The following is a 21,373-nucleotide window of genomic DNA, read 5'->3' as shown; positions in this document are numbered from 1 at the left end:
ATTCTGTCAGGTTGAGACTATAAGAAGTGTATAAAAATGTTCCTTTTAGTGAAACTTTTTATATAGAGGTTTGAAGTAGTTTGCTTTTAAGTTTTATTATATCTGTTATTTATATTTTTATATATAATATGCATGATATACATGGAAGAATAATAAAAATAGAGGATATTTCTTGATACTACTTTAAGGTCTAAAGGACAATTTTCATCTGTCCTTATCCTCACTTTGGGGTATGTTTCAGTCTTAAAATCCTGGTCCGATTATATCCAGCAACATTTTGAGATACCCAACTTAACAGATATCTATCAAATAGAAGTTTGAACACAAACACATGTTAACCTTTGATGTGTTAGTTCTGTGAGGGCGATATATATATATATGACATTAGATGTTTGTTAATTTTTAAGGTCTTGGTGAGGCCAAAGAATTGTTGTAGTCAATTGGGAGGTTGGAAGGTAATGCATATCCAAAATAGAAATTTCATAGGTGGTGCACTGCTAATGTTCACAGAGTGGCATTAAAAATAAGTGCATGAGCTGAGCATGGTGGCACATGTCTCTAATCCCAGCTACTCAGAAAGCTGAGGTAGGAGGATTACAGGTTCAAGGTTAGCCTGGGCAAGTTAGGAAGATCCTTTCTCAAAAAAAACTGGGGATGTAGGTCAGTGGTAGATGACTTGCCTAGCATGTGCAAATGCCCGGGATTCAATCTCCAACAAGTGGTTGGGGGGGAATGCGTGAGATAGATTGAAAGGAATGACCTTTGAAGTTGAAGATGAAGCAGATGAGAAGCCGGAGAATAAATAAGTCATCCCTAGTGTTCGCTGAGAATGCTAGTCTTTAGTGTAGGGAGTGACTGGGAGTTTGGTAAATGATAGCAACAGTGGGTGAGCCTGCAGTAAGCCTCAAAAAAACTGGGGCTTTTTCAGGAGTGAGGGGTGGTAATGGTCTGAAAGCCCAGCTACAGAGTACAAAGGCTCCCCTCCAGGGGTCTACTCTTCACATGTTAAGGTAAGATGACTAACCCCTAGATAAAGAGGCTGACATGTTTAATTACCACAAAAAGGTTGAGGAAGGTTATGATCACAGCAGGAATTCCAGGGCCACTTGGTCAAAGAGGTAGGAAGGAAGGAGGGAAGAGGAAATCAGATCAGGAATTGCCATGCCATGCTGGGTGACTTCTGGCGCTGACTGAAATTGAGATGACCCTGTTGAGTTCTGTTAATAATAGAAAGGTTTTAGAGCTAGCTGTGGTCTCTAATATCTGGGGGCAGCTTCCAGAGTTCCTGGATCCTGGAGCTTCACAGCAAGGGTAATGAGGATAAGAACTACTCCAGCAGGCTGGGGGAAGCCTTTCTCTATGACTGACCCATGTGTTTCTATACACTTCATCATGGAGATTTTATTGATTTAAAGTAACTACAGAAAATTTTATATCTCAATCCCTTTTAAGACTCCTGTAGAGGTTTTATAGCCATTGTGCATAGATAAGTAAAATTTAAGGAGTAAGTAAAAGCTCTTTGACTTAGATCAGACTTTTAAAAAGATGAATTAGGGTTTCATAATAATGTGCCAGCATTGACTGACCGTAGCATTTCTTAGTTCTTGGAAAGTAAGGGAGGCTGGAAGTCTTGTTTTAAATTAGTAAATTCATCTCTTACTAGAAACTGACTAAAGGAACTTTAAACAAATGGAGGAAAATGTGTATTCATCCATAGATAGGGTGAGTATTTCATTAATTATGTAAACCACAGTATTTTTGAGAGTAAAAAGTCACTATATTAATAATTACAATGAGAGGCTTGGGAGTGTAGCTCAGTAGTAGAGCATGCTTAGCATGTGTGAGGCCCTGGATTCAGTATCCAGAATTAGTAAAAATAATTACAATGAACATAGGTGTAAACTAGAACTGTTCTAGCAACTGATCAGCCTGTTTATATACAATATAAATTGGTTTGTGGTAGGTGCTACTAGTGTCTTAATTATTTTTTAATTAGCAAGATATTTAAGAATACCTGAAGCATCTAGGAAACAAACTTCAGTTTGCTGTTTGTTAGTGTTTTAAAATTACATACTTTATTACTCTGTATTTTGATTTTAGAGTATTGCTGATAGATCTAATAATCGGACTGTTTTTCCACCTTTTCTCTCTTTACCATTTTAGTGATGGCAACATTGCAGCTACCAGCCACTAATTTGGCCAACCTGGCAAATTTGCCTCCAGGCACTAAACTGTACCTTACCACGAACAGCAAGAACCCTTCAGGGAAAGGAAAACTGCTGCTGATCCCTCAAGGAGCCATCCTGCGAGCTACCAACAGTGCTAGTCAGTATTGTTGAATCATTTGGTCATTCCTCAGGTCTAGCTGAGGGACAGTTCTCACCTGCTCCAGGGAGCATTTTTGTGATTCTCTTTGGTGGTATGGTGGTAGCTTCTGTCCAAATGGATTTAAAATGTGCACATAATTTAGCTAGAAGCTGTATAAATAATCAATCATAGTCTTAGGAGGTGACACGGTTATTTGGGGCTTCCCTATTCAGTTTGGGATGAGTGACAGATCACACTGGTGTAGGATTTGATTGTTGAGGTTGTGTGGGGATGTCTAACTGACCTGTAGTGGAGAGTTCCTTTTGGAGTGGTATCTGAAAATCATCTGGTGAATCCTGGGGAAGGTCTTTCTGCTTTTCACTTTAAAGGGAATGAACAGGACTGGTATTAAATATCTCTGTTTGCTGTTATTTAGACATACTTGTATTTGCTAGTTTGGAGATGGGAAGAGAAATCAAGCTCACCCTAAATTTGTATATATTAAGGCCCCAAGGAAATTAGCTAGTTATAAAAAATTTTAGAGAAAACCAGTTTAGATCATGTTGAAAAGGAAAGGGTAAAAGGAATGATTTTCCTCTGATCAGAGGTAGAATGGTGCATCAGTGAGACTCGTTAACCGCCCAGCTGGATGTGGTGGCACACCCTGTGATCCCAGTGGCTCACCAGGCAGAGGCAGGAGCATTGTGAATACCAGGCTAGCCTGGACAACTTAGTGAGAACCTCTCTCAAAATAAAAAATAGAAAGAGCGGGGAATGTAGAAGAGTGCCCCTGGGTTCAATCCCTAGGACTGCAAAAAAAAAAAAAAGAAGGAAGGAAGGACAGATGGAAGGAAAGGAGGAAATTTTTGGCAAGTGCAGTGTGTAGTTTATTCTCTGTAATGAGTCATTGCCACTCTCACCCTGATGTTTTTCCTGATACCTAAGCAGGGGAATGTCAGAAAGTTAGCTACGTAAGAAAAGGACAGTGCAAGTCCCAGAAAAAAAACCCAGAAAGCTACTTAGATTTTTCTGATGTCCTCAGGATCAAAATGTACCATTGGGAAGGAATCTGTTCCAATTATAATAGTCACCAGAATTAAGGTGGGGAAGGAAGCTGATCTCTAATATTTATTAAGTAAATATTTAAATATTTATAATCTAGGTAGCTTGTAGACATTATCTCACACAAATGGAAGTAAAACGAACCCATAGGCTTCGAAGTGGGATTTGAAAAGCAAAATAGAATGGGGGTCCTTGAGCCATTATAAATGGGGGGATTTGATTAAAATGTTACTAAGTCAAAATGCTTATCAAAGATAAGTTCTTCATTATACTTAGAGCTGAAATATAGTCAACTGTCATTCAAATTCAAACTACATGTACAAACTACTCATCCAAAATGCTTGGGACCATCCGAGCATTGCAGTGCATACCTGTAATCTCAGCTACTTGGGGGACTAGGCAGGAGGATTGCAAATTTGAGGCCAGCCTCAGCAATTTAAGGGAAATCCTATCTGAAAAATAAAAAAGGTCTGGGAATGTAGTTCAGTGGTAGAGCGCTCCTGGATTCAGTCCCCAATACTGCAAAAACAAAGCTTGGGACTAGAGGTATTTCAGATTTTTGGCGGGGGGGGGGGGGGGGGGGCGGGCGGATTTTGCAACATTTGCAAAGACTTTACCAATTAGGTATCCTTAATTTGAAAATCTGAAATCTGAAGTCAGCTTCAAAATCCCAAACTTTTTCAGTGTCACTGTGCTCAAAACATTTTGGATATCAAAATTTCAGATTACAGATACCTATAAGTAGATTTTAGTTTTAACTTCAGACTTTAGAAAGTTCACCTCAATCTTGTCACAGAGTAGACGTAATACAGAGGAAAGAAAAGCAGGAGGAATGGTGCTACAGGGGAAGCATCTCTGGACTCAGCTGTTTTTTTTCCTGTTAAACCATTGCTTGACTCTTTATGATATGGCTGTCACTCATTGTATTTGCAGACCTCCAGTCAGGGTCAGCCGCTGCTGGTAGTGGCGCTGCAGGAGGAAGTGGAGGTGGAGGCAGCAGTGGCAGTACTGGAGGCAGTGGCAGTGGAGGAACAGGAGGATCCCAGGGCACCACTGGCCCTGGAGGGATCTCCCAGCACCTGACTTACACATCCTACATCCTCAAGCAAACTCCCCAGGTCTGTTACTTGTGCCTCATATTTTAAACCATTTAGCTATCTGATAAGTGCCTTTAATTTTTAAAGTTCCTTTGCCTTTAGTGCTCTGGGACCAGTAACACTTACATTTTACCCATATTATAAATCTATATTTTGGTGGGCTTTTTTTTGAGACATGAGGAAATAGATTCAGAAAGACTTAAGTAATTTATACAAGACTTTCCTGCTAAGCTAATGGTAGACTTTGGATTTAAATCCAGACCTTTCTGCCTCAAAGAAAGCTTGCCATTTTGTTTATTTTCTTCCAAAATCCTTGAAGTAATAAACAGTATTAACATACAGTTGAAATTTTGCTCTTAGAAGAGTGCAACCAGAGAGAGAGTATCAAGTAGTGGTATTTTGAGTAGGGTCAGATTCAGTGAGAAACAGGTTTCCACCTTCTTTACCCTTGTCCTAGAAATCCTTCATTCTCCTCTAAGAAACATAATAGTATTTTGGTTCTAGACATTCCTATTGAAAAGGATGAATAGTTATCAATCTGATTAAATCCACCTTTGGAAACTAGATTGCAGAACTTAACTTTCCAATAACCAGCAGTATAACTACTGTGCAAAGTTTAAGAAGTGGAGTTATTCTTAGTTATATGTTAGTTATACTTAGAGCTGACTTAGTTTTCAGTTGTTTTAACTAAGTCAAAGGATGAAGGGGAGAGCATTGTAGCTTGTCACTTGGGTTCTTTTGATTTAAAGGATTAGAGCTATCCGTTTGAATTTAACAAATTCCTGGTTAATTCTTTTTCTCCCCCTAACTTAGGGCACATTTTTGGTCGGCCAGCCATCACCTCAGACATCAGGAAAACAACTGACTACTGGGTCAGTGGTCCAGGGAACACTGGGAGTCAGCACATCTTCTGCGCAGGGACAGCAGACCTTAAAAGTTATCTCTGGACAGAAAACCACTTTGTTTACACAGGTAAAGGTGTACCCGCACACACTCCTATTTATAGCTTCTCTCTTTACACAAACTATAAGAAGTTAAGTTTACATGAGAAAATGAACAATAAAATAGTATAGAAAATTAAAAATAAGTCTTGAGGGTTGGGAAAATATAGCTGGAATGAGAAAATAAGACCAAGAGGTATTCAGATATACAAACAGTAGGATCCTATATAGTTAATAATATGAGGTGTAAATTTTACAGAAAAGGTAAAATGAGAACCTTGATGAATTATAAAATCACTGCTATGAGAAAGAAAAAAATATATATATTTCCTTAGAAGAACCAAAGATTCTTTGATACTTTAATTGTATCCCTTCTCTGGAGAGATTTTATGAAAGATTTAGAATAGAGTAATAGATGATTTAGCCACAATATAATATAGTAAGTTAGTGCTCTAATGGGTTTGGGGTATGTTTCTTCAGCATTGTTTAGTATAAACCCAAGAACAACATCCAAATTTTTACTAGGTAAGGAACATCATAATCATTTGTAGGAAGATCCTATAACTAAATCTCCAAAATTTACCAGATTTTACAGACAAAAGTACAGAATATAGATTGTATACATACCATTCATCCCAAAACAGCATTTTCTGTGACTATATATTTCAGCATTTCTCAGAAAACGGAATAAATATTAGATTTTTTGCTAATGGACACTTTCTTTATTGAGCATGGTTATATGTCTTTTCTTTAGTTTGTTAATTACATTGATTTGTTTTTATTTTCTTTTTTTTTTTTTAATGTTAAACCAACCTGTATTCCTGGGATAAACCTCACTTGGTTTTTATATATTATCCTTTGTTAACATATTGTTGTATTTAGTTTGATGAAATTGATTTATATGGGGCTGGGGTTGTGGCTCAAGTGGTATAGTGCCTGCCTAGCACCTGTGAAGCACTGGGTTTAATCCTCAGCATCATATAAAAATAATTGCTTATCCACTGTGGGGTTCCTCAGCTAGCTTTTGAGCAGTCAATATAATAAACTTATTTATCTTTGCTACCATTTTTTGTGGATTTAATGCTGGGAGGAGTATTGTAGTCTGTGTTCAATCCCCCATTCTCAACCTGGAACAGAAAAATAGTTTTAGTTATCAAAATTAAGATCCACAATGAGCTGGGTGTGGTGATGCACACCAGACTGAGACAGGAGTATTCTAAGTTTGAGGCCAGCCTCAGCAACTTAGCAAGGCCCTCAGCAACCTAGTGAGACCCTGTCTTAAAATAAATAAAAAATAAAATAAGAAGGACTGGGGATGCAGCTGAATGACAAAGTGTCGCTGCATTAAATCTCCAGTGCCTAAAAAATTCAAAAAAGATCCACAATAAAAATGAAATGGTATGATTATTTATGCATTGAACTGTGTAGCAGTGATTACACAGGGTACAAAAAATATTACCATATGAAGAGAACTTAATAAAAAAGTTTTTATTTGCATATATTTGAGAATTCAACTAATTGGATAAGAATTTGAGTTGGAATAACACCATTAGTATATTAGTTTGTTATCTGTTGCTATATCAAAATATCCAAGGCTGAGTAATTTGTAAAGAAAGAAGTTTATTTAGGTCCCAGTTTTGGAGACTGAAAGTCCATGACTAAGTGGCCACATCTCTTTGGCCTCTGCTGAGAGTCACCTTGGCTGCATCATCATCATAACATGGTAGATGGCATGCTTGTGGGAGCACATGTAAGAAGAGGTTACGTGGCAAGATAGGGAGCTAGAGGGATTCAGAGGTCAGACCTGTTCTTTTGTAACAACTTGATTTTGTGAGAATTAGCCCTCTCCATGAAACCAGCATTAATCCCTGACCTATTCACCTTCCAATAATACCTACCATGTAAAGGTTCCAGCCCATTCACATTGCCATACTGGGGACCAACCTTCCTGCACATATAAAATCAAATCATACCCATACCATAGTGCATTGTTGGTAGGCTTAATTATGTATCTTTCTAACATATATATATATATATATATATATATATATATATGTATCTTTTATGCCTTTGGAACATTAATAAGTTGATTATGCAGTTGGTCACCAAAGATATCTTAGCATATCCCAAAAGTAGCATTCATTGTACCTAATTTTCTTGATTAGTTTAAAAAAAAAAACAAAACCCAATGACAATAATTGGAAGTACTTTCAAATATATTATTCCTGCATCAAAAAGAAATAAAAGGGCTGGGGTCATGGCTCAGAGGTAGAGTGCCTAGCACATGCTGAGGCCCTGGGTTCGATCCCCAGCACCACATAAAAATAAAGATATTATGTCCATCTACAATTTAAATAAATAAATAAATATTTTTAAAAAAGTAATTTATAGATTACATTTTATTAGCTTTCCTAGAGAAACAGAACCATAGGATATATATATACACATAGATATATAAATGGAGATTCTAAAAATTGGCTCATGATTATGAAGACCAAGTCCCAGATATGTCAGGTCTGCAGTCTGGAGAAACAGGAAAACTAGTGGTATAATTCATTCTGAGGCTAGAGGCCTGAGAGCTCATTGGAGTTGGGGCATGCACATGATAGGATATGCCCCTGATTTTGAAGGACCAGGAACCAGGAGCTCTGATATCTAAGAGCAGGAGATGGATGCCCCAGCTCAAAGAGTGAGAGTAAGAATTTGCCTTTGATCTACCTTTTGTTGTTAGTCCCTCAATAGATTGGTTGTTACATTGGTGAGGGCACATCTCTGATGCTAATCTATTCTGAAAATACCCAGAATTAATGGTTTACCATCTATCTGGGTATCCCTTCCACTCACTCAGTTGATATAAAATTAACCATCACAACAGTACTTTATATTAAAATCTATGGAAGCAACTCAGATCTTTTGGAAGCAACCCAATTTTCATGTATAAGAGAATTCAAACTTTTTTTCTTTTTCTTTTGTTTCTTTACTCCTTCTGTGTGTGTGTGTGTGTGCACGTGCGCGCACACATGTGCGTGTATATGTTTGTATGTGTGCGAGAAAGAGATACTGAGGATCAAGCCCAGGACTTTTTTATAGCCTAGGCAAGCGCTCTACCACTAAGCTGCACCCCAGCCCACATTCAGAGTTTTACCACATTATGTACAACCACAGGAATGGGATCCTAATTAGAATAAGTTATACTCCATGTATGTATGATATGTTAAAATATACCCTACTGCCATGTATATCTTAAAAAAAAAAAAACAACTAAGTTTTAAATTCTTTTTTAGTTTTAGCTCTCATCAGTCATGATTAAAGTATAATCATATAAAATAATGCACAGATTATAAATGTACTGCTCAGTGAGTTTTGAAATATATACATAAATAAATAGACGCAGTCACTGTTCCAATCAATATATAGAATATTTCACTCTAAAATATTTTTCTATTTCTCTCCACTTTTCTATTTCTCTCATCAGAGATCAGTTTTTATGTGTTCTTGAACTTCACTTCAATGGAAGTACATAGTATATGCTCTTTTTATGTCTAGCATCTATTGCTCAACATAATTCTTTGAGATTCATCTCAATGGGATATATATATACACATACACACGCACGCACACACACACACACACAGAGATAGATATATAAATGGAGATTTATTCTAAAAATTGGCTCATGATTATGGAGACCAAGTCCCAGATATGTCAGGTCTGCAATCTGGAGAACCAGGAAAGCTAGTGGTATAATTCATTCTGAGGCTAGAGGCCTGAGAGCTCTTTGGAGTTGGGGCATGCACATGATGGTATACGTCCCTGAGTTTGAAGGATCAGGAACCAGAAGCTCTGATGTCTAAGGGCAGGAGATGGATGTGTGTATCAGTAGTTTATTTTTTTATTTTTTTTATTTTTATTTTTTAAAGAGAGAGTGAGAGGAGAGAGAGAGAGAGAGAGAGAGAATTTTTTTTAATATTTATTTTTTAGTTCTCGGCGGACACAACATCTTTGTTGGTATGTGGTGCTGAGGATCGAACCCGGGCCGCACGCATGCCAGGCAAGCGCGCTACTGCTTGAGCCACATCCCCAGCCCTGTATCAGTAGTTTATATTTTTAAATTTTTGAATATATTTTGTTGCATAACTCTTGACAGACATGGATTATTTCCAGTTTTTGTCTTATGAATTAAACTACTATAAACATTCTTACACAGGTCTTTTTGTGCAGAAGAACAACTCAGATAGCCTAATGTATGTTTATGAGTGGTTGTACCATTTGATTCTCCCATAAATAACATCAGAGTTGCTCCATATCCTCACCAACACAGAGAATTGTCTTTTTTCTTTTTTTTTTAAGATACTATTTTTTAATATTTTTTTTAGTTGGTAGGCATTTATTTCATTTATCTACTTATATATGTGCTGAGAATCGAACCCAGTGCCTCACACATTCTAGGCAAGTGCTCTACCACTGAGCCACAACCGCAGAATTGTCGTTTTTAATTTTAGCATTTTTGTGACCGTGAAGTAATATGTTATTGTGGTTTTAATTTGTGTAAGACTCCATTGCAAATTATGCTATGGCTGGTACTTCTGGATTCTAATCAGGTCTTTTTCAATTACTAGCTAGCTGTATGACCCTGATAAAGTCACTGAGCTTAATCTCCTCTAAGGCAGAACTAAAATCAGCCCTATCTATTTAATGAGAATAACAATTTATGAATGACAGAACTAAAATCAGCCCTATCTATTTAATGAGAATAACAATTTATGAATGACATGTAAGTTTTTTCTAACATTCCGGCAGGCAGTAAGCTCTCAGAAACTGAAAAAAATGGTATCTGCTTGTTAGTGGCATAAATTTGGGGCACTAAGTAATAGATAGAGGCCCGCAAACTACACCCAAGACTTTCTGTTTTTGTAAATAACATTTTATTGAAACACAGCCACACTTGTGCCATGTTGTCATTGTAGAATTGAGGAATTGCAGCAGAAATTTCTGTAGTCTACAAAGCCAGAAATGTTTGTTTATTCCCTTTACAAAAAAAAAAAAAGTTTACTGAGCCTTGACTTAGACCACTGAGACAATATTTGCTGAGTGGTTCTCCAGTACTAAAATGCTAAGCCAGTATAGAGCCTAGAGCCCCTGAACTTACCTATTTGAGTCTGGCCCTGAGTTTGAGTTTCATGGTAATTTGTAAACTAATCCATTTACTTGTTCTGTATTAGTGCATTTATAAGTCAAAGGTCATTAAATTTAGACTTCTTAGGTTCATTAAAAACTTCATCTAATCTCAATTAGCAAGACTTCCTTGGATGTGCTCTCACATGTAAATAAACAATAAATTGTGTCTCTTAGTGTTACCTTATTACTCTGTTCCTTTTGTTTCTGCAGGCAGCAGCTGGGGGACAGGCATCTCTAATGAAAATATCTGATAGCACCTTGAAGTCTGTGCCAGCCACTTCACAACTCTCAAAGCCTGGAACCACAATGCTGAGGGTAGCAGGAGGAGTTATCACAACTGCTACTTCCCCTGCTGTGACCCTCTCAGCCAATGGTCCTGCACAACAGGTGAGTTAGCATTGCAGTAGAAAATCATGAAACATGAAAAAGGAGGAATATAAGGAAGATAGATTCCCAAGAGGCACAGCATTGTGCCTTTTTTAAATTGGAATTTTTTTTTTAATTAGAGCTTTATAGTTATACATAGTAGTTGGATTCATCCCAACAAACTCACAGATGCATGGAAATCAATTTCAGTCATAATGTTTTTCTTTCTTAAAAAAATTGATATAATTCACATACTATAAAATTTCCCATTTTTATAGTGTGCAATTCATTGATTCTTATTATATTCACTGGGTTGTACTTATCATCATCTAATTCCAGAACATTCTTATTGTTCCCCAAAGAAACCAAATACCCATTAGCAGTTACTCCCCTGGCCTTACCCTATCCCTACATAATCACTAACCCTTCTTTCTTTGTGGATAGTCCTATTTTGGACATTTCATATAAATGTAGCCATACAACATGTGACCTTCTGTGTCTGGCTTCTTTTGCTTAGCATAGCATTTTCAGGGTTCATCATGTTATAGCATGTGTTAATATTCCATTCCATTCTGTAGCTAAATAATGCTCAGTTTTATGGACATACCACATTTTTGTCCATTCATCAGTTGACAGACATCTGGGTTGTTTTCCGCTTTTTAACAATTATGAATAACGCTACTGTGAACATTTATATACCAGCTTTTGCATAAACAAATATTTCTCTAGTTAGTATGTCTAGGAATGGAATTGCTGGCTCATATGAAAAGTAGTGTTTAACATTTTGAAGACCTGGCAGACTGTTTCCCAAGAGCTGACCATTTTATAGTCATTCTAGCAATGTATGAGAGTTCCAATATCTACATCCTGATTGATACTTGTTATCCTTTTAAAAAAAATCATCACCATCTTCATGGATGTGAAGTTGTATCTCATTGTGGTTTTGATTTGAAATCCTTTGATAGATAGTAATATAGAGTATATTTTTATGAACTTATGGGCCATTTATTTAGCTTTGGAGAAATATCAGATCGTTTGTCCATTTCTTAGTTGGCTTATCTTTATGTTATTAAATTGTTGAATATTTCATGTAGTCTAGATTCAACTCTCTTACATGTTTGCAAAAAATGTCTCCCACCCTGAGCTTTTTTTCTTAATGGTATCCTTTGAACCACAAAAGTTTTTGGTTTTGATGAAATCTGATTGATCTATTTTTCTTTTCTTGTTCTTTTGGTGTCACGTCGTAATAAACTATTGCCTAATCCAAAGTCACAAAATTTAAGCTTGCTTTTCTTCTATTTTATATTTAATTCTGATTAATTTTGAGGTGTCATGTATTGTGTGAGTTGGAAACCAAATTGCATTCTTTCATATGTAAATATCCACGTGGCCCAGCAACATTTGTTGAAAAGACATTTCTCCTATGAATTGTCTTGGGACTCCAAAGCACTTTTACCATCTGACTTCACACTCCACAGCTTCTGCTTCTTCTGTGCTTCTCTGCTTTGCAAGCTCCTTAGCATACACTTTCTGACTTTCCACCTGCTTTCTTCTGCCAAGAATGTTCCTTCCTCTCTCATCTTTGACTTGAATATTGAAGGGTCCTTTAAAGTACTCTGTATCTTACCTGAAGCATTCTCCAGTACCCTCCCTTTTGCATCCCTAGTCAAAAGCAGTGATTTCCCTCTCAGTTGTGTGCCATGCACCTATGCCTGCAGTGGCACTCATCATTCTGGTGACCACTCTTCCTTGGGGGCTTTTAGCTCTGAGTTCTAACATTTGATACTGTGCCTGCCATGTAGTAGATGTCTCTTGAATGAAGTGACAGATTTTAAAACTCTAGTTAAGTTGTTAATAAAGCCCATTTTATTTCATTTTTACATTCTGAGAATATTTCTTTCTGTTTTTCTGGTGTTGAAATAATAGATGGTGAGTTATTTTTTAATGTAACACTATGATACACTCTCATTTTTCTGGTCTATGAAATCTAAAAGCATAGAAATCACTGATTAGAGAAGCCATACTTTTTTTTTTAATGGCATGACATTTAATAAATAATAACAACTAATAGTTCGTATTTGCTGAGTGTGCTGTCTGGCAGTCACTGCTCCAAGTAAGTCACACTGCTTTCTTCTTAATTTCTTCATTTCTGGCCCTGTGGGTAAGCAGTCTGAAGGAGCAGTCCCTGGCTCATCCTCTACCCTTGGTTCTGTAATGAAAACTACTGGGCAGCCGCAAGTGTGTGTGAGCCAGGCCGCCGTGGGAACCTGCAAGGCTGCAGCTCCCACTGTCGTCAGTGCCACCTCCCTGGTGTCCACACCAAACCCCATCTCAGGGAAAGCCACAGTATCAGGTCAGTTGTATCATGATGTTATTTCTCTCAGTTTTTCACCTGGGGCTAGAATATTTTTGGAAAGTCTTAATATTTTGTTTAATAAGTTACTAAAATATAATGCAGAAATATTTTACAGATACCTGCTTTTTAGATAAATTATTCTTATATTAAAATGTATATATAAATTTCCAAGTCCAAGACTTAAAATTTATCATTTAAAAATAATTATTCAGTTTACAGATTAAACTTTTTTTTTTTTTTGGTGTTATGGGGTTTGCACCCAGGGATGCTCTACCACTGAGGCACATCCCCAGGCCTTTTTACTTTTTATTTTGAGATAGAGTTTCACTCAGTTGCTAAGGTTGGCCTCAAACTTGCCATCCTCCTGCCTCACCTTAAGTAGCTGGGATTACAGGTGTGTGCCACCACACCTCGATGAATAATCATTTTTAAATGATTTAATAAAATTGTAGCCACCTGTAATTTTGTTGGGTATTTTAGCTGTCTTCATAATGTAATTTATGGCGAACTAACAGTTTGCTCTCCTTAAAGATCCCATTTCTTTTTTATAAATTATCAATTTTGACTGGAATTCATTATAAAATAGCATACTTTTATTTCCTCTTATGAACAAAATATATATATATATATATAAGTTTCACTAACTCATAATTTTTGACGTTAGTTATTATATTGGATAGATATGCTTGAGATTTGGGAAAATGTATGATACCTTTGTGCCGGCACTAAATGGCCCCATAAAAATGTTTCTTTTAATTCTTTATGTAGGGCAAAATTTGTGTGTGTGCGCGAGCACTCCAAGGATTAAACCTAGAAGTACTTAACCATTGAACCACATTCCCAAACCTTTTTTATTTTGAGACAGGGCCTCACTAAGTTGCTGTGGCTATCTTTGAATTTGTGATCCTCTTGCCTCAGCCTCCCGAGTTGCTGGGATTATAGGCATACACCATTGTGTCCTTCTTGAAAGAAAAAGAAATAAAAATTTCAGGAATTGCATTATATTTTCATTAAGTTCCATAGCAGTTCTGGAATCTAACTTACTGCTTTTCAAAATTCTAGGGAAAATAACTTTCATTCTAGAATTCTTTAGGCAGCAAGATCATTTTTGAGTAAAGGTAGAATTATTTTCTGACAAAGTTTCTAATGTATTTTCTATACACTGTCCAAAGACATTACTTAAACATATGCAGAATGAAAACATATAAACCAAAAAAGAGGAGAGAAAATAGAAGATCCAGTTTAAGAAAGGTAAAGCGTAATAGTGCAGAGATAGTACATGACTGAGAGCTGTGTGGCAGCTCTAGGAAGCACCAGGCCAAAGTGGAGCAGATCAGAGCTCCTGGAAGGGCTTCTCTTCTGAGAAGTGGAACTGTAGACTGTGGAGGGGGTTTGACATATGCAGAATTCTATTAAGGAGTAGCTTAAGGCGCTCTGGAAGGAGATGGAAAGACTTGGGAAAAGGTTAGAAGAAAACTAAATTTTCAAATGATAAGGGAGGAAATTGTTAACATCAGAAAATAAATGGAATTATGATATCAGAGTATACTCATCTGGATAATCAAAGAGTAGTATTGGAGTGTGGGGAGGAGTGAGTGAAAGTGCCTCAAGGCCAACTTCATTAGTCAGGTGGTCACATGAAAAATCAGTGAATCAAAGCCTGTACCATACACATTCTCTTAAAATTGCTGAGGTACATATTAAAAGAAAGAACAAAAGTGTTAAAAAGTGGATGCTCCCCAGCTGCTTGAGAGGCTGAAGCAGGAGGATTGAGAGTTCAGAGCCAGCAAAAGTGAGGCGCTAAACAACTCAGTGAGACCCTGGCTGTAAATAAATACAAAATAGGGCTGGAGATGTGGCTCAGTGCCTCTTGAGTTCAATCCCCTGTACAAAAAAAAAAAAAAAATGGATGCTATTGGAACTAGATGAGAATTAGGGGGTGGAACAATGGGTGACAGGTTTTAGTTTTAAGGCTTTGTGTCTTTTTTTTTTTTTTTAACTTTTAAACTGTGTACCACATAATAATTTGATAAAAATAAGAATTTTAAAAGTACAGAAACACCAGACCATAATTGTACTCCCCAAGGGAGTACGTATCTCAATAAGTACTACTACTTAACTGATTTAACATTTCTCTGTTTCAAAGGAAAATTTTTCTGTTCATTGAAGGCCTTGTTTTAGAAAGAATTTAAAAGGATTTCTTTCTGTCAGGTGTGGTGGCACACACCTTTAATTCCAGCAGCTCAGAAGGCTGAGGCAGGAGGACCATAGGTTCAAAGCCAGCCATGGCAATTTAGCAAGAGACCCTGTTTCAAAATTTTAAAAAGGGGGAGTAGGGGTGGGGTTGTGGCTCAGTGGTTAAGTGCTCCTGGGTTCAATCTCTGGTCAAAAAAAAAAAAAAATTAAGGTTTTTTTTTTTTTTTCCTTAGTTCAAACCAGCTGCTGTCCTTGTAGGCCATAACATACCCATAGCCTCCAGTGCTGTTTTTAGTAGATGTTGTCATATGTTTGTGTCTGCTGTGCTCTTCCAGTAAAACTTCTTTGTTATTCCAACCCCCCAGCCCCACCCCTTCTGAAACACTTGGAGCAATTTGTGATGCAAAGACAGCTATGGAAATTACCTTTATGATAAATAAGAGGATGACCCTTCTAAAATGATAGAGAACATTTGATGTTTGAAAAATAGAGGCTGCATAAAGATAGGAAATCAAGACATACAGACAGATTAAAGTATAGGTGCAAAGGTTGCGTTTTCCTTTTACTGAATAAATTTGGTGGTGCTAAAAAAAAGTATAACTGGGCATGGTGGTGCACTCCTGTAATCCTAGCCATTCGGGAGCTGATGCAGAATGATTGCAAATTCAAAGCCAGCCTCAGCAACTTAGCAAGGCCCTAAGCAACTCAGCAAGACCCTAATGCAAAATAAAAAATAAAAAGGGGCTGGGTGGTGGCTCAGTGGTAGAGCACTTGCCTAGCATGTGTGAGGACCTGGGTTTAATCCTCAGCACCACATATAAATAAATAAAATAAAGGTGTTGTGTCCATCTACAACTTTAAAAAAATTTAAAAAATAAAAAGGATTGGGGGTATGACTCAATGGTTAAGCACCCCATGATTACCCGCCCCACTCCCCCCCAAAAAAGGTATGAAGGGACCATGGAAGAAGATGCAGATACAGAGGGACCTGATTAAAATGGACCCCAAATAATTTGAAGCTAATTTGGAGATGTTCTTTAGCCAGAATAAGGGTGTTGTTTTTTTTTTTTTAATATTTATTTTTTAGTTACAGGTGGATACAGTGTCTTTATTTTACTCCCTGGTACTGAGGATCGAACCCAGTGCCTCATGCAGACTCCCTCTGAGCACAACCCCAGCCCCAGAATAAGTTTTTAAATAGGAGAATGACAATTTTCTACATCAAAATACAAAATTTGTGTTCATTGTGCACGCATCATTGCTATATACAAAGCAAATAAATGGTCATAGAAAACAGACATGGAAAGGAAATGTCTTAAAATGTTGATTCCAGTCATCTTTGCAGTAGGACTTTGGGTGGCCTTTTATCCTTTCTATTAGTCCTGCATTTATTTGCAAAATTTTCTGTATTACTCTGTGATTGGGCAAGGACACTTTAAAAATAAATCATTATTATCACATCAGTGATAGATTGTGAATTCTGCAGCTTCCTTTGCTGCTTGCTTCCAGCCCTTTATTTCTTTTTTTTTTTTTTAAAGAGAGAGTGAGAGATGGAGAATTTTAATATTTATTTTTTAGTTTTCGGCAGACACAACATCTTTGTTTGTATGTGGTGCTGAGGATCGAACTCGGGTCGCACGCATGCCAGGCAAGCGCGCTACCACTTGAGCCACATACCCAGCCCCACCAGCCCTTTATTTCCTGAAAGGTGAATGTCCTGGAAACTTCTCTTGGGAGAAAACATGAGTGGCAGAAAGGGCACGAGGCTTAAAGGAAACATCTAATCTTGAGCTTGGCCTTATTTTCCAACTTATTTTAGGATTGTTAAAGATTCACTCCAGTCAGTCCAATCCCCAGCAGGCTGTCCTCACGATTCCCAGCCAGCTCAAACCACTCAGTGTAAACACCTCTGGAGGTGTGCAGACCATACTGATGCCTGTGAATAAAGGTATGACCTCACCCTGGTTTTGTCACACAGGTCCACCTTGGGGAAGGTTCTACTATTTGGTGATGGCTTGCCCTGTATACCCTTCCCATTAACTGTGACACATCCTGGCCTACGGGTACTAACTCTGGGGCTGAAAGTAAAACCCAAACAATCCACCGGCTTCTAAATAGCTGCCCATTTCTAAAGTTGAGTCAAGGGAGAATGTTGTTAAGTATTGCCGCAAACTGCCGGCCCCGGGCCGGCTGAGTCCCGCTCCTGCTGCCGAGCACTGCCTGCGGCACCCCTGCTGAGCGATTCCCTGCTGAGCTGTCAGTGCACGCGGGCTTGCAATCTTGCAACCCGGTTGGGCACAAAAACACAAGTCAGTCAAACTGAGACAAAGTTTTATTTAGAGAGAGGCCGTGTGGGTCCCCTAACAGGTGGGTCCGCCACGTGTGTCTTCTACCTGAGGGGGGGGGGACTTCCACTTCCCCCGGAACACCCTCCTACCATCCTATTCCAGCCAATGGGAACTCTCCCATTACAAGAGTGACATGAGTAACCTGAGTCCTGAAATGGGCCCAGCTAAACAGCATGAGTCCAATTACCATATGAATGTGAATTGCTGGCTGGCAGTCATTAAATCCAAAGGTGCCTATATCAATATTTTTGCTGTGGCTCCTAACAAAGTATTTGTGGGAATTTAGGCTAATTGGCTTTTTGGGTTTTAGTTTCCTGACAAGCCACAATTTCCAGTTGAGGATTTAGTTAATTTACCCTGGTACTAATAATAAACAGCCCAACTTGTTGGATCACTGAATGAGGACCTTACCATTCCTATTGTCCTGAGACTGTGCTATTAGTCTAATATGGGGCTGCCACATGGGAGTTAGATCATCCTTATTAAAAATAATTTCCATCTCTGTTATATCCCCCTCCTTTTGCCTTTTAGTGGTTCAATCATTTTCTACCAGCAAATCACCTACCATTCTGCCTATAGCTGCCCCAACTCCAGCTGTCCCCAGCTCTGTTCCAGCAGCTGTTGCAAAAGGTATGTAGGATCTCATGGTGTTTTTGTCCTGAAATTTTATGCATGACATTACTTCAGTCTGGGTTCTTTGAATTTTCAGCATCTGTCACTTGGCAAATAGTTAATGACTACTTATCTAGTAGACTTGACATTGAGTGAATATAGATCTGTAAAGCATCATTTCTGCCCTCTAAGACTTTATAATCAGGTTGAAGAGAGCTGTAGTTAACAGCAAGCAGTGATTGACAAATTAAAGATAAGTGGTCTGGAAAATGATTGCTGAAATATTGCAGTCTAGTATGTCTAATCAGGGTTGTTGGGATGTGGAGGGGACAAGACTTTGTGTGGGGCATGGATTATAAATTGGACTTTAAAGATTAGAGCTTGTAGGGGCTGGGGATGTGGCTCAAGCGGTAGTGCGCTCGCCTGACATGCGTGCGGCCCGGGTTCGATCTTCAGCACCACATACAAACAAAGATGTTGTGTCCGCCGAAAACTAAAAAATAAATAATAATAATTAAAAAAAAGGAGAATAGAGCTTGTAAGCAACATAACTGAAAACAGGAGTAGACCTCAAACAGATCAACAAGCTGTTTTTATTAAGCAGTGGTGGAATGGCACGTGGCACATTTTCAGGGTAGAAAATGGCAACTGGTTACAGAAGGGTCTGTGTTTTATAGGTTACAATGGGGGTGAATTAATCATTGGAGACTTGGGATGTGCTGGCTGGCAGTCAGGAAACTAGTTGTGCAGGTTAAAAATCTAACTCAGGAAAACAGCTATAAAAGCTGGAACTCAATTCAGGGAAACAGTTGTAAAAGCTTAAAACTCATTGTTACCAGGATAAAAATCCAGAGCCCATTTGTTTGCTTTTTCCTTCAGGACTCCATGTTACTGGGAAAGGATGGAAGATTGGGGCTAATTGTTTGCCTTCCCCTCCTCCCCTCCTGCATCACACTGTCCTCCTTTTCTCCCTGGGAGCCATCATTTCCCTTTTATTGGGGGATGTTATTTTCCATATGCTTCAGAGCGTTTTACCTGTGGAGAGGTCAGTGGGGGTGCAGATTAAGGAAACAGTGGAGACAGGGACTCAGAGGATTTTGGAGGGGGGAAGTAGACCAATAAGAGATTCATTTGAGGAGCCAGTTATCGTAAAGGAGGGACAAGACTGGTGATCTTGCAGGAGTACTTTCCTGACGACAAGAATAAGGAAGTAGCCAGGCACTGTGTGTTCACCAGTAATCCCAGCTGCTCAGTATAGTGACAAGAAGGATGGAGACTTGAGAATAAAAAATAAAAAGGACTGGGGATGTAGCTCAGTGTAAAAGCATCCCTGGGTTCAGTCCCCAATGTCACAACAACAATAAAAAGCAATAATATGAATTTCAGCAACACACTTGCCATGTATAATGTGTCCAGTAATGACAGCTACTTGTGTTCAGAGCCTGCAGTGTGCCAAGCACCATTCTAGCTGCTTTATGGCCATCGCAGGCTCTTATTCCAATACTTCAGCATAGCTGTTGCCCACTCTATGCCTATTTTGCAGATGAGGAAGCAAGTTTGGAGCTATTAAGTATATATTTCCTGAATCTAGAAAGCAGTGAAGTTAGAATTTGAAATAATATGTGTCTACCACCATTCTGGGCTGCTTTCAAACATGCCAGGATGTCATGAGAATCTCAGAAAGAGATGTATTTGTAATTTACTAAGTACTCACCTAACACAGGGTTGGCTGACTGAGATCTACTTCCTGTTTTTGTAAGTAGAACCATGCCTATCATCATTATAGGCATGTGCACCACGCCTGGTGAAACTTAATATTTTTTAATGAGCAAAAAAAATATGGACAGTTGCTTCACAGAAGAGGACATCCAAATAGCTCATAAGGAAAAAGTATTCACCCTCAGTAGTCATCAAGGAAAAGTAAATAAAAGCATAGTAATAGACCAGAATCTCTAAAATAAAAGGATTCACAATATCAAGTGTTGGCAAGGATGTAAAGCAGCTGGAACTTGGATACACTGCTGGTGGTTTCTAAATTGAAACAATTGCTTTAAAAACCAGTTTGGCAGTTTCTAATAAAGTTAAATACCTATCCTATGTTCCAGTTCCAGCAAATCCACTTCTAGGAAATGAATGCATATGTCAACCAAAAGGCATGCATTGCTACTCATAATAGCTAAAATGGTGTTGACACACAAAAAAAAGCATGCACAATATGATTCCAGAACTACAGATTTTTAAATGGGCAAAAAGGTAGACATCTTTGTCTGAGATGAACTGCCAGAAGCATAAGGTAGGCTTCCAGAGGCAGGAAGGATACATGTTGATTTGAATGGTGGGTACCCAGGTGTATGTATACGTATGTATACTAAAATTTTTTGAACTCAGGGTTTGTTTATTGAATGCTTGCTATGCATCAGTGAAGAAGAAAAAAGATGTATATCTCAGTTGTAGATCCCTGTTGTTAAAGGGAATTACTGAAGAATATTGAGTGGGCTGATGACACTGAAGTCTTTTTTGGAAAGTTACCTAATGTTGATGTTCAGAGTGGGTTGTCAAGGAAAGAGAATGGAGGCAGGGCAGCTGGGACAGAAGCAGTAGCTATATAATCATGATTTTTCAAATCAAATTAGACAGTAGAAAGAAAGGAAGGCATATTCTCCTGAGCCATTGCTGTCTTCTATCAGTAGATTTAGTGCAATCTGGGTATCCCTTATCCAAAATGCTTGAGACCAGAAGTGTTTCAGATTTCAGATTTTGGAATACAGTATTTACATAATGAAATGAGAACTACCTTTGGACTAAGTCTAAATAAGAAGTTGATTTATGTTTCATGTATACCTTATTCATATAGCCTGAAGATAATTTTATACAGTTTTTTGGTTTGGTTTGGTTTGGTTTTGATACTGA

General features: G+C 38.0%; 1 protein-coding gene across 1 annotated transcript in view; it reads left to right on the top strand.

Moving 5' to 3' along the window:
• The window catches only part of Yeats2 (YEATS domain containing 2), an 88,723-nt gene that overhangs the window by 55,008 nt on the left and 12,342 nt on the right, over window positions 1-21,373 (top strand). The window contains exons 17-23 of the mRNA XM_077795374.1: window positions 2,164-2,325; window positions 4,303-4,487; window positions 5,280-5,438; window positions 10,796-10,972; window positions 13,121-13,304; window positions 17,323-17,451; window positions 18,383-18,481. Coding sequence (XP_077651500.1) covers window positions 2,164-2,325; window positions 4,303-4,487; window positions 5,280-5,438; window positions 10,796-10,972; window positions 13,121-13,304; window positions 17,323-17,451; window positions 18,383-18,481 — 1,095 coding nt within the window. The remainder of the gene's footprint in view (window positions 1-2,163; window positions 2,326-4,302; window positions 4,488-5,279; window positions 5,439-10,795; window positions 10,973-13,120; window positions 13,305-17,322; window positions 17,452-18,382; window positions 18,482-21,373) is intronic.

Source organism: Urocitellus parryii, chromosome 2, assembly GCF_045843805.1.
Source record: "Urocitellus parryii isolate mUroPar1 chromosome 2, mUroPar1.hap1, whole genome shotgun sequence".
Taxonomy (NCBI): Eukaryota; Metazoa; Chordata; class Mammalia; order Rodentia; family Sciuridae; genus Urocitellus; species Urocitellus parryii.
The sequence above is the reverse complement of the archived record's forward strand: the minus strand, read 5'-3'. Positions and strand labels throughout refer to the sequence as shown.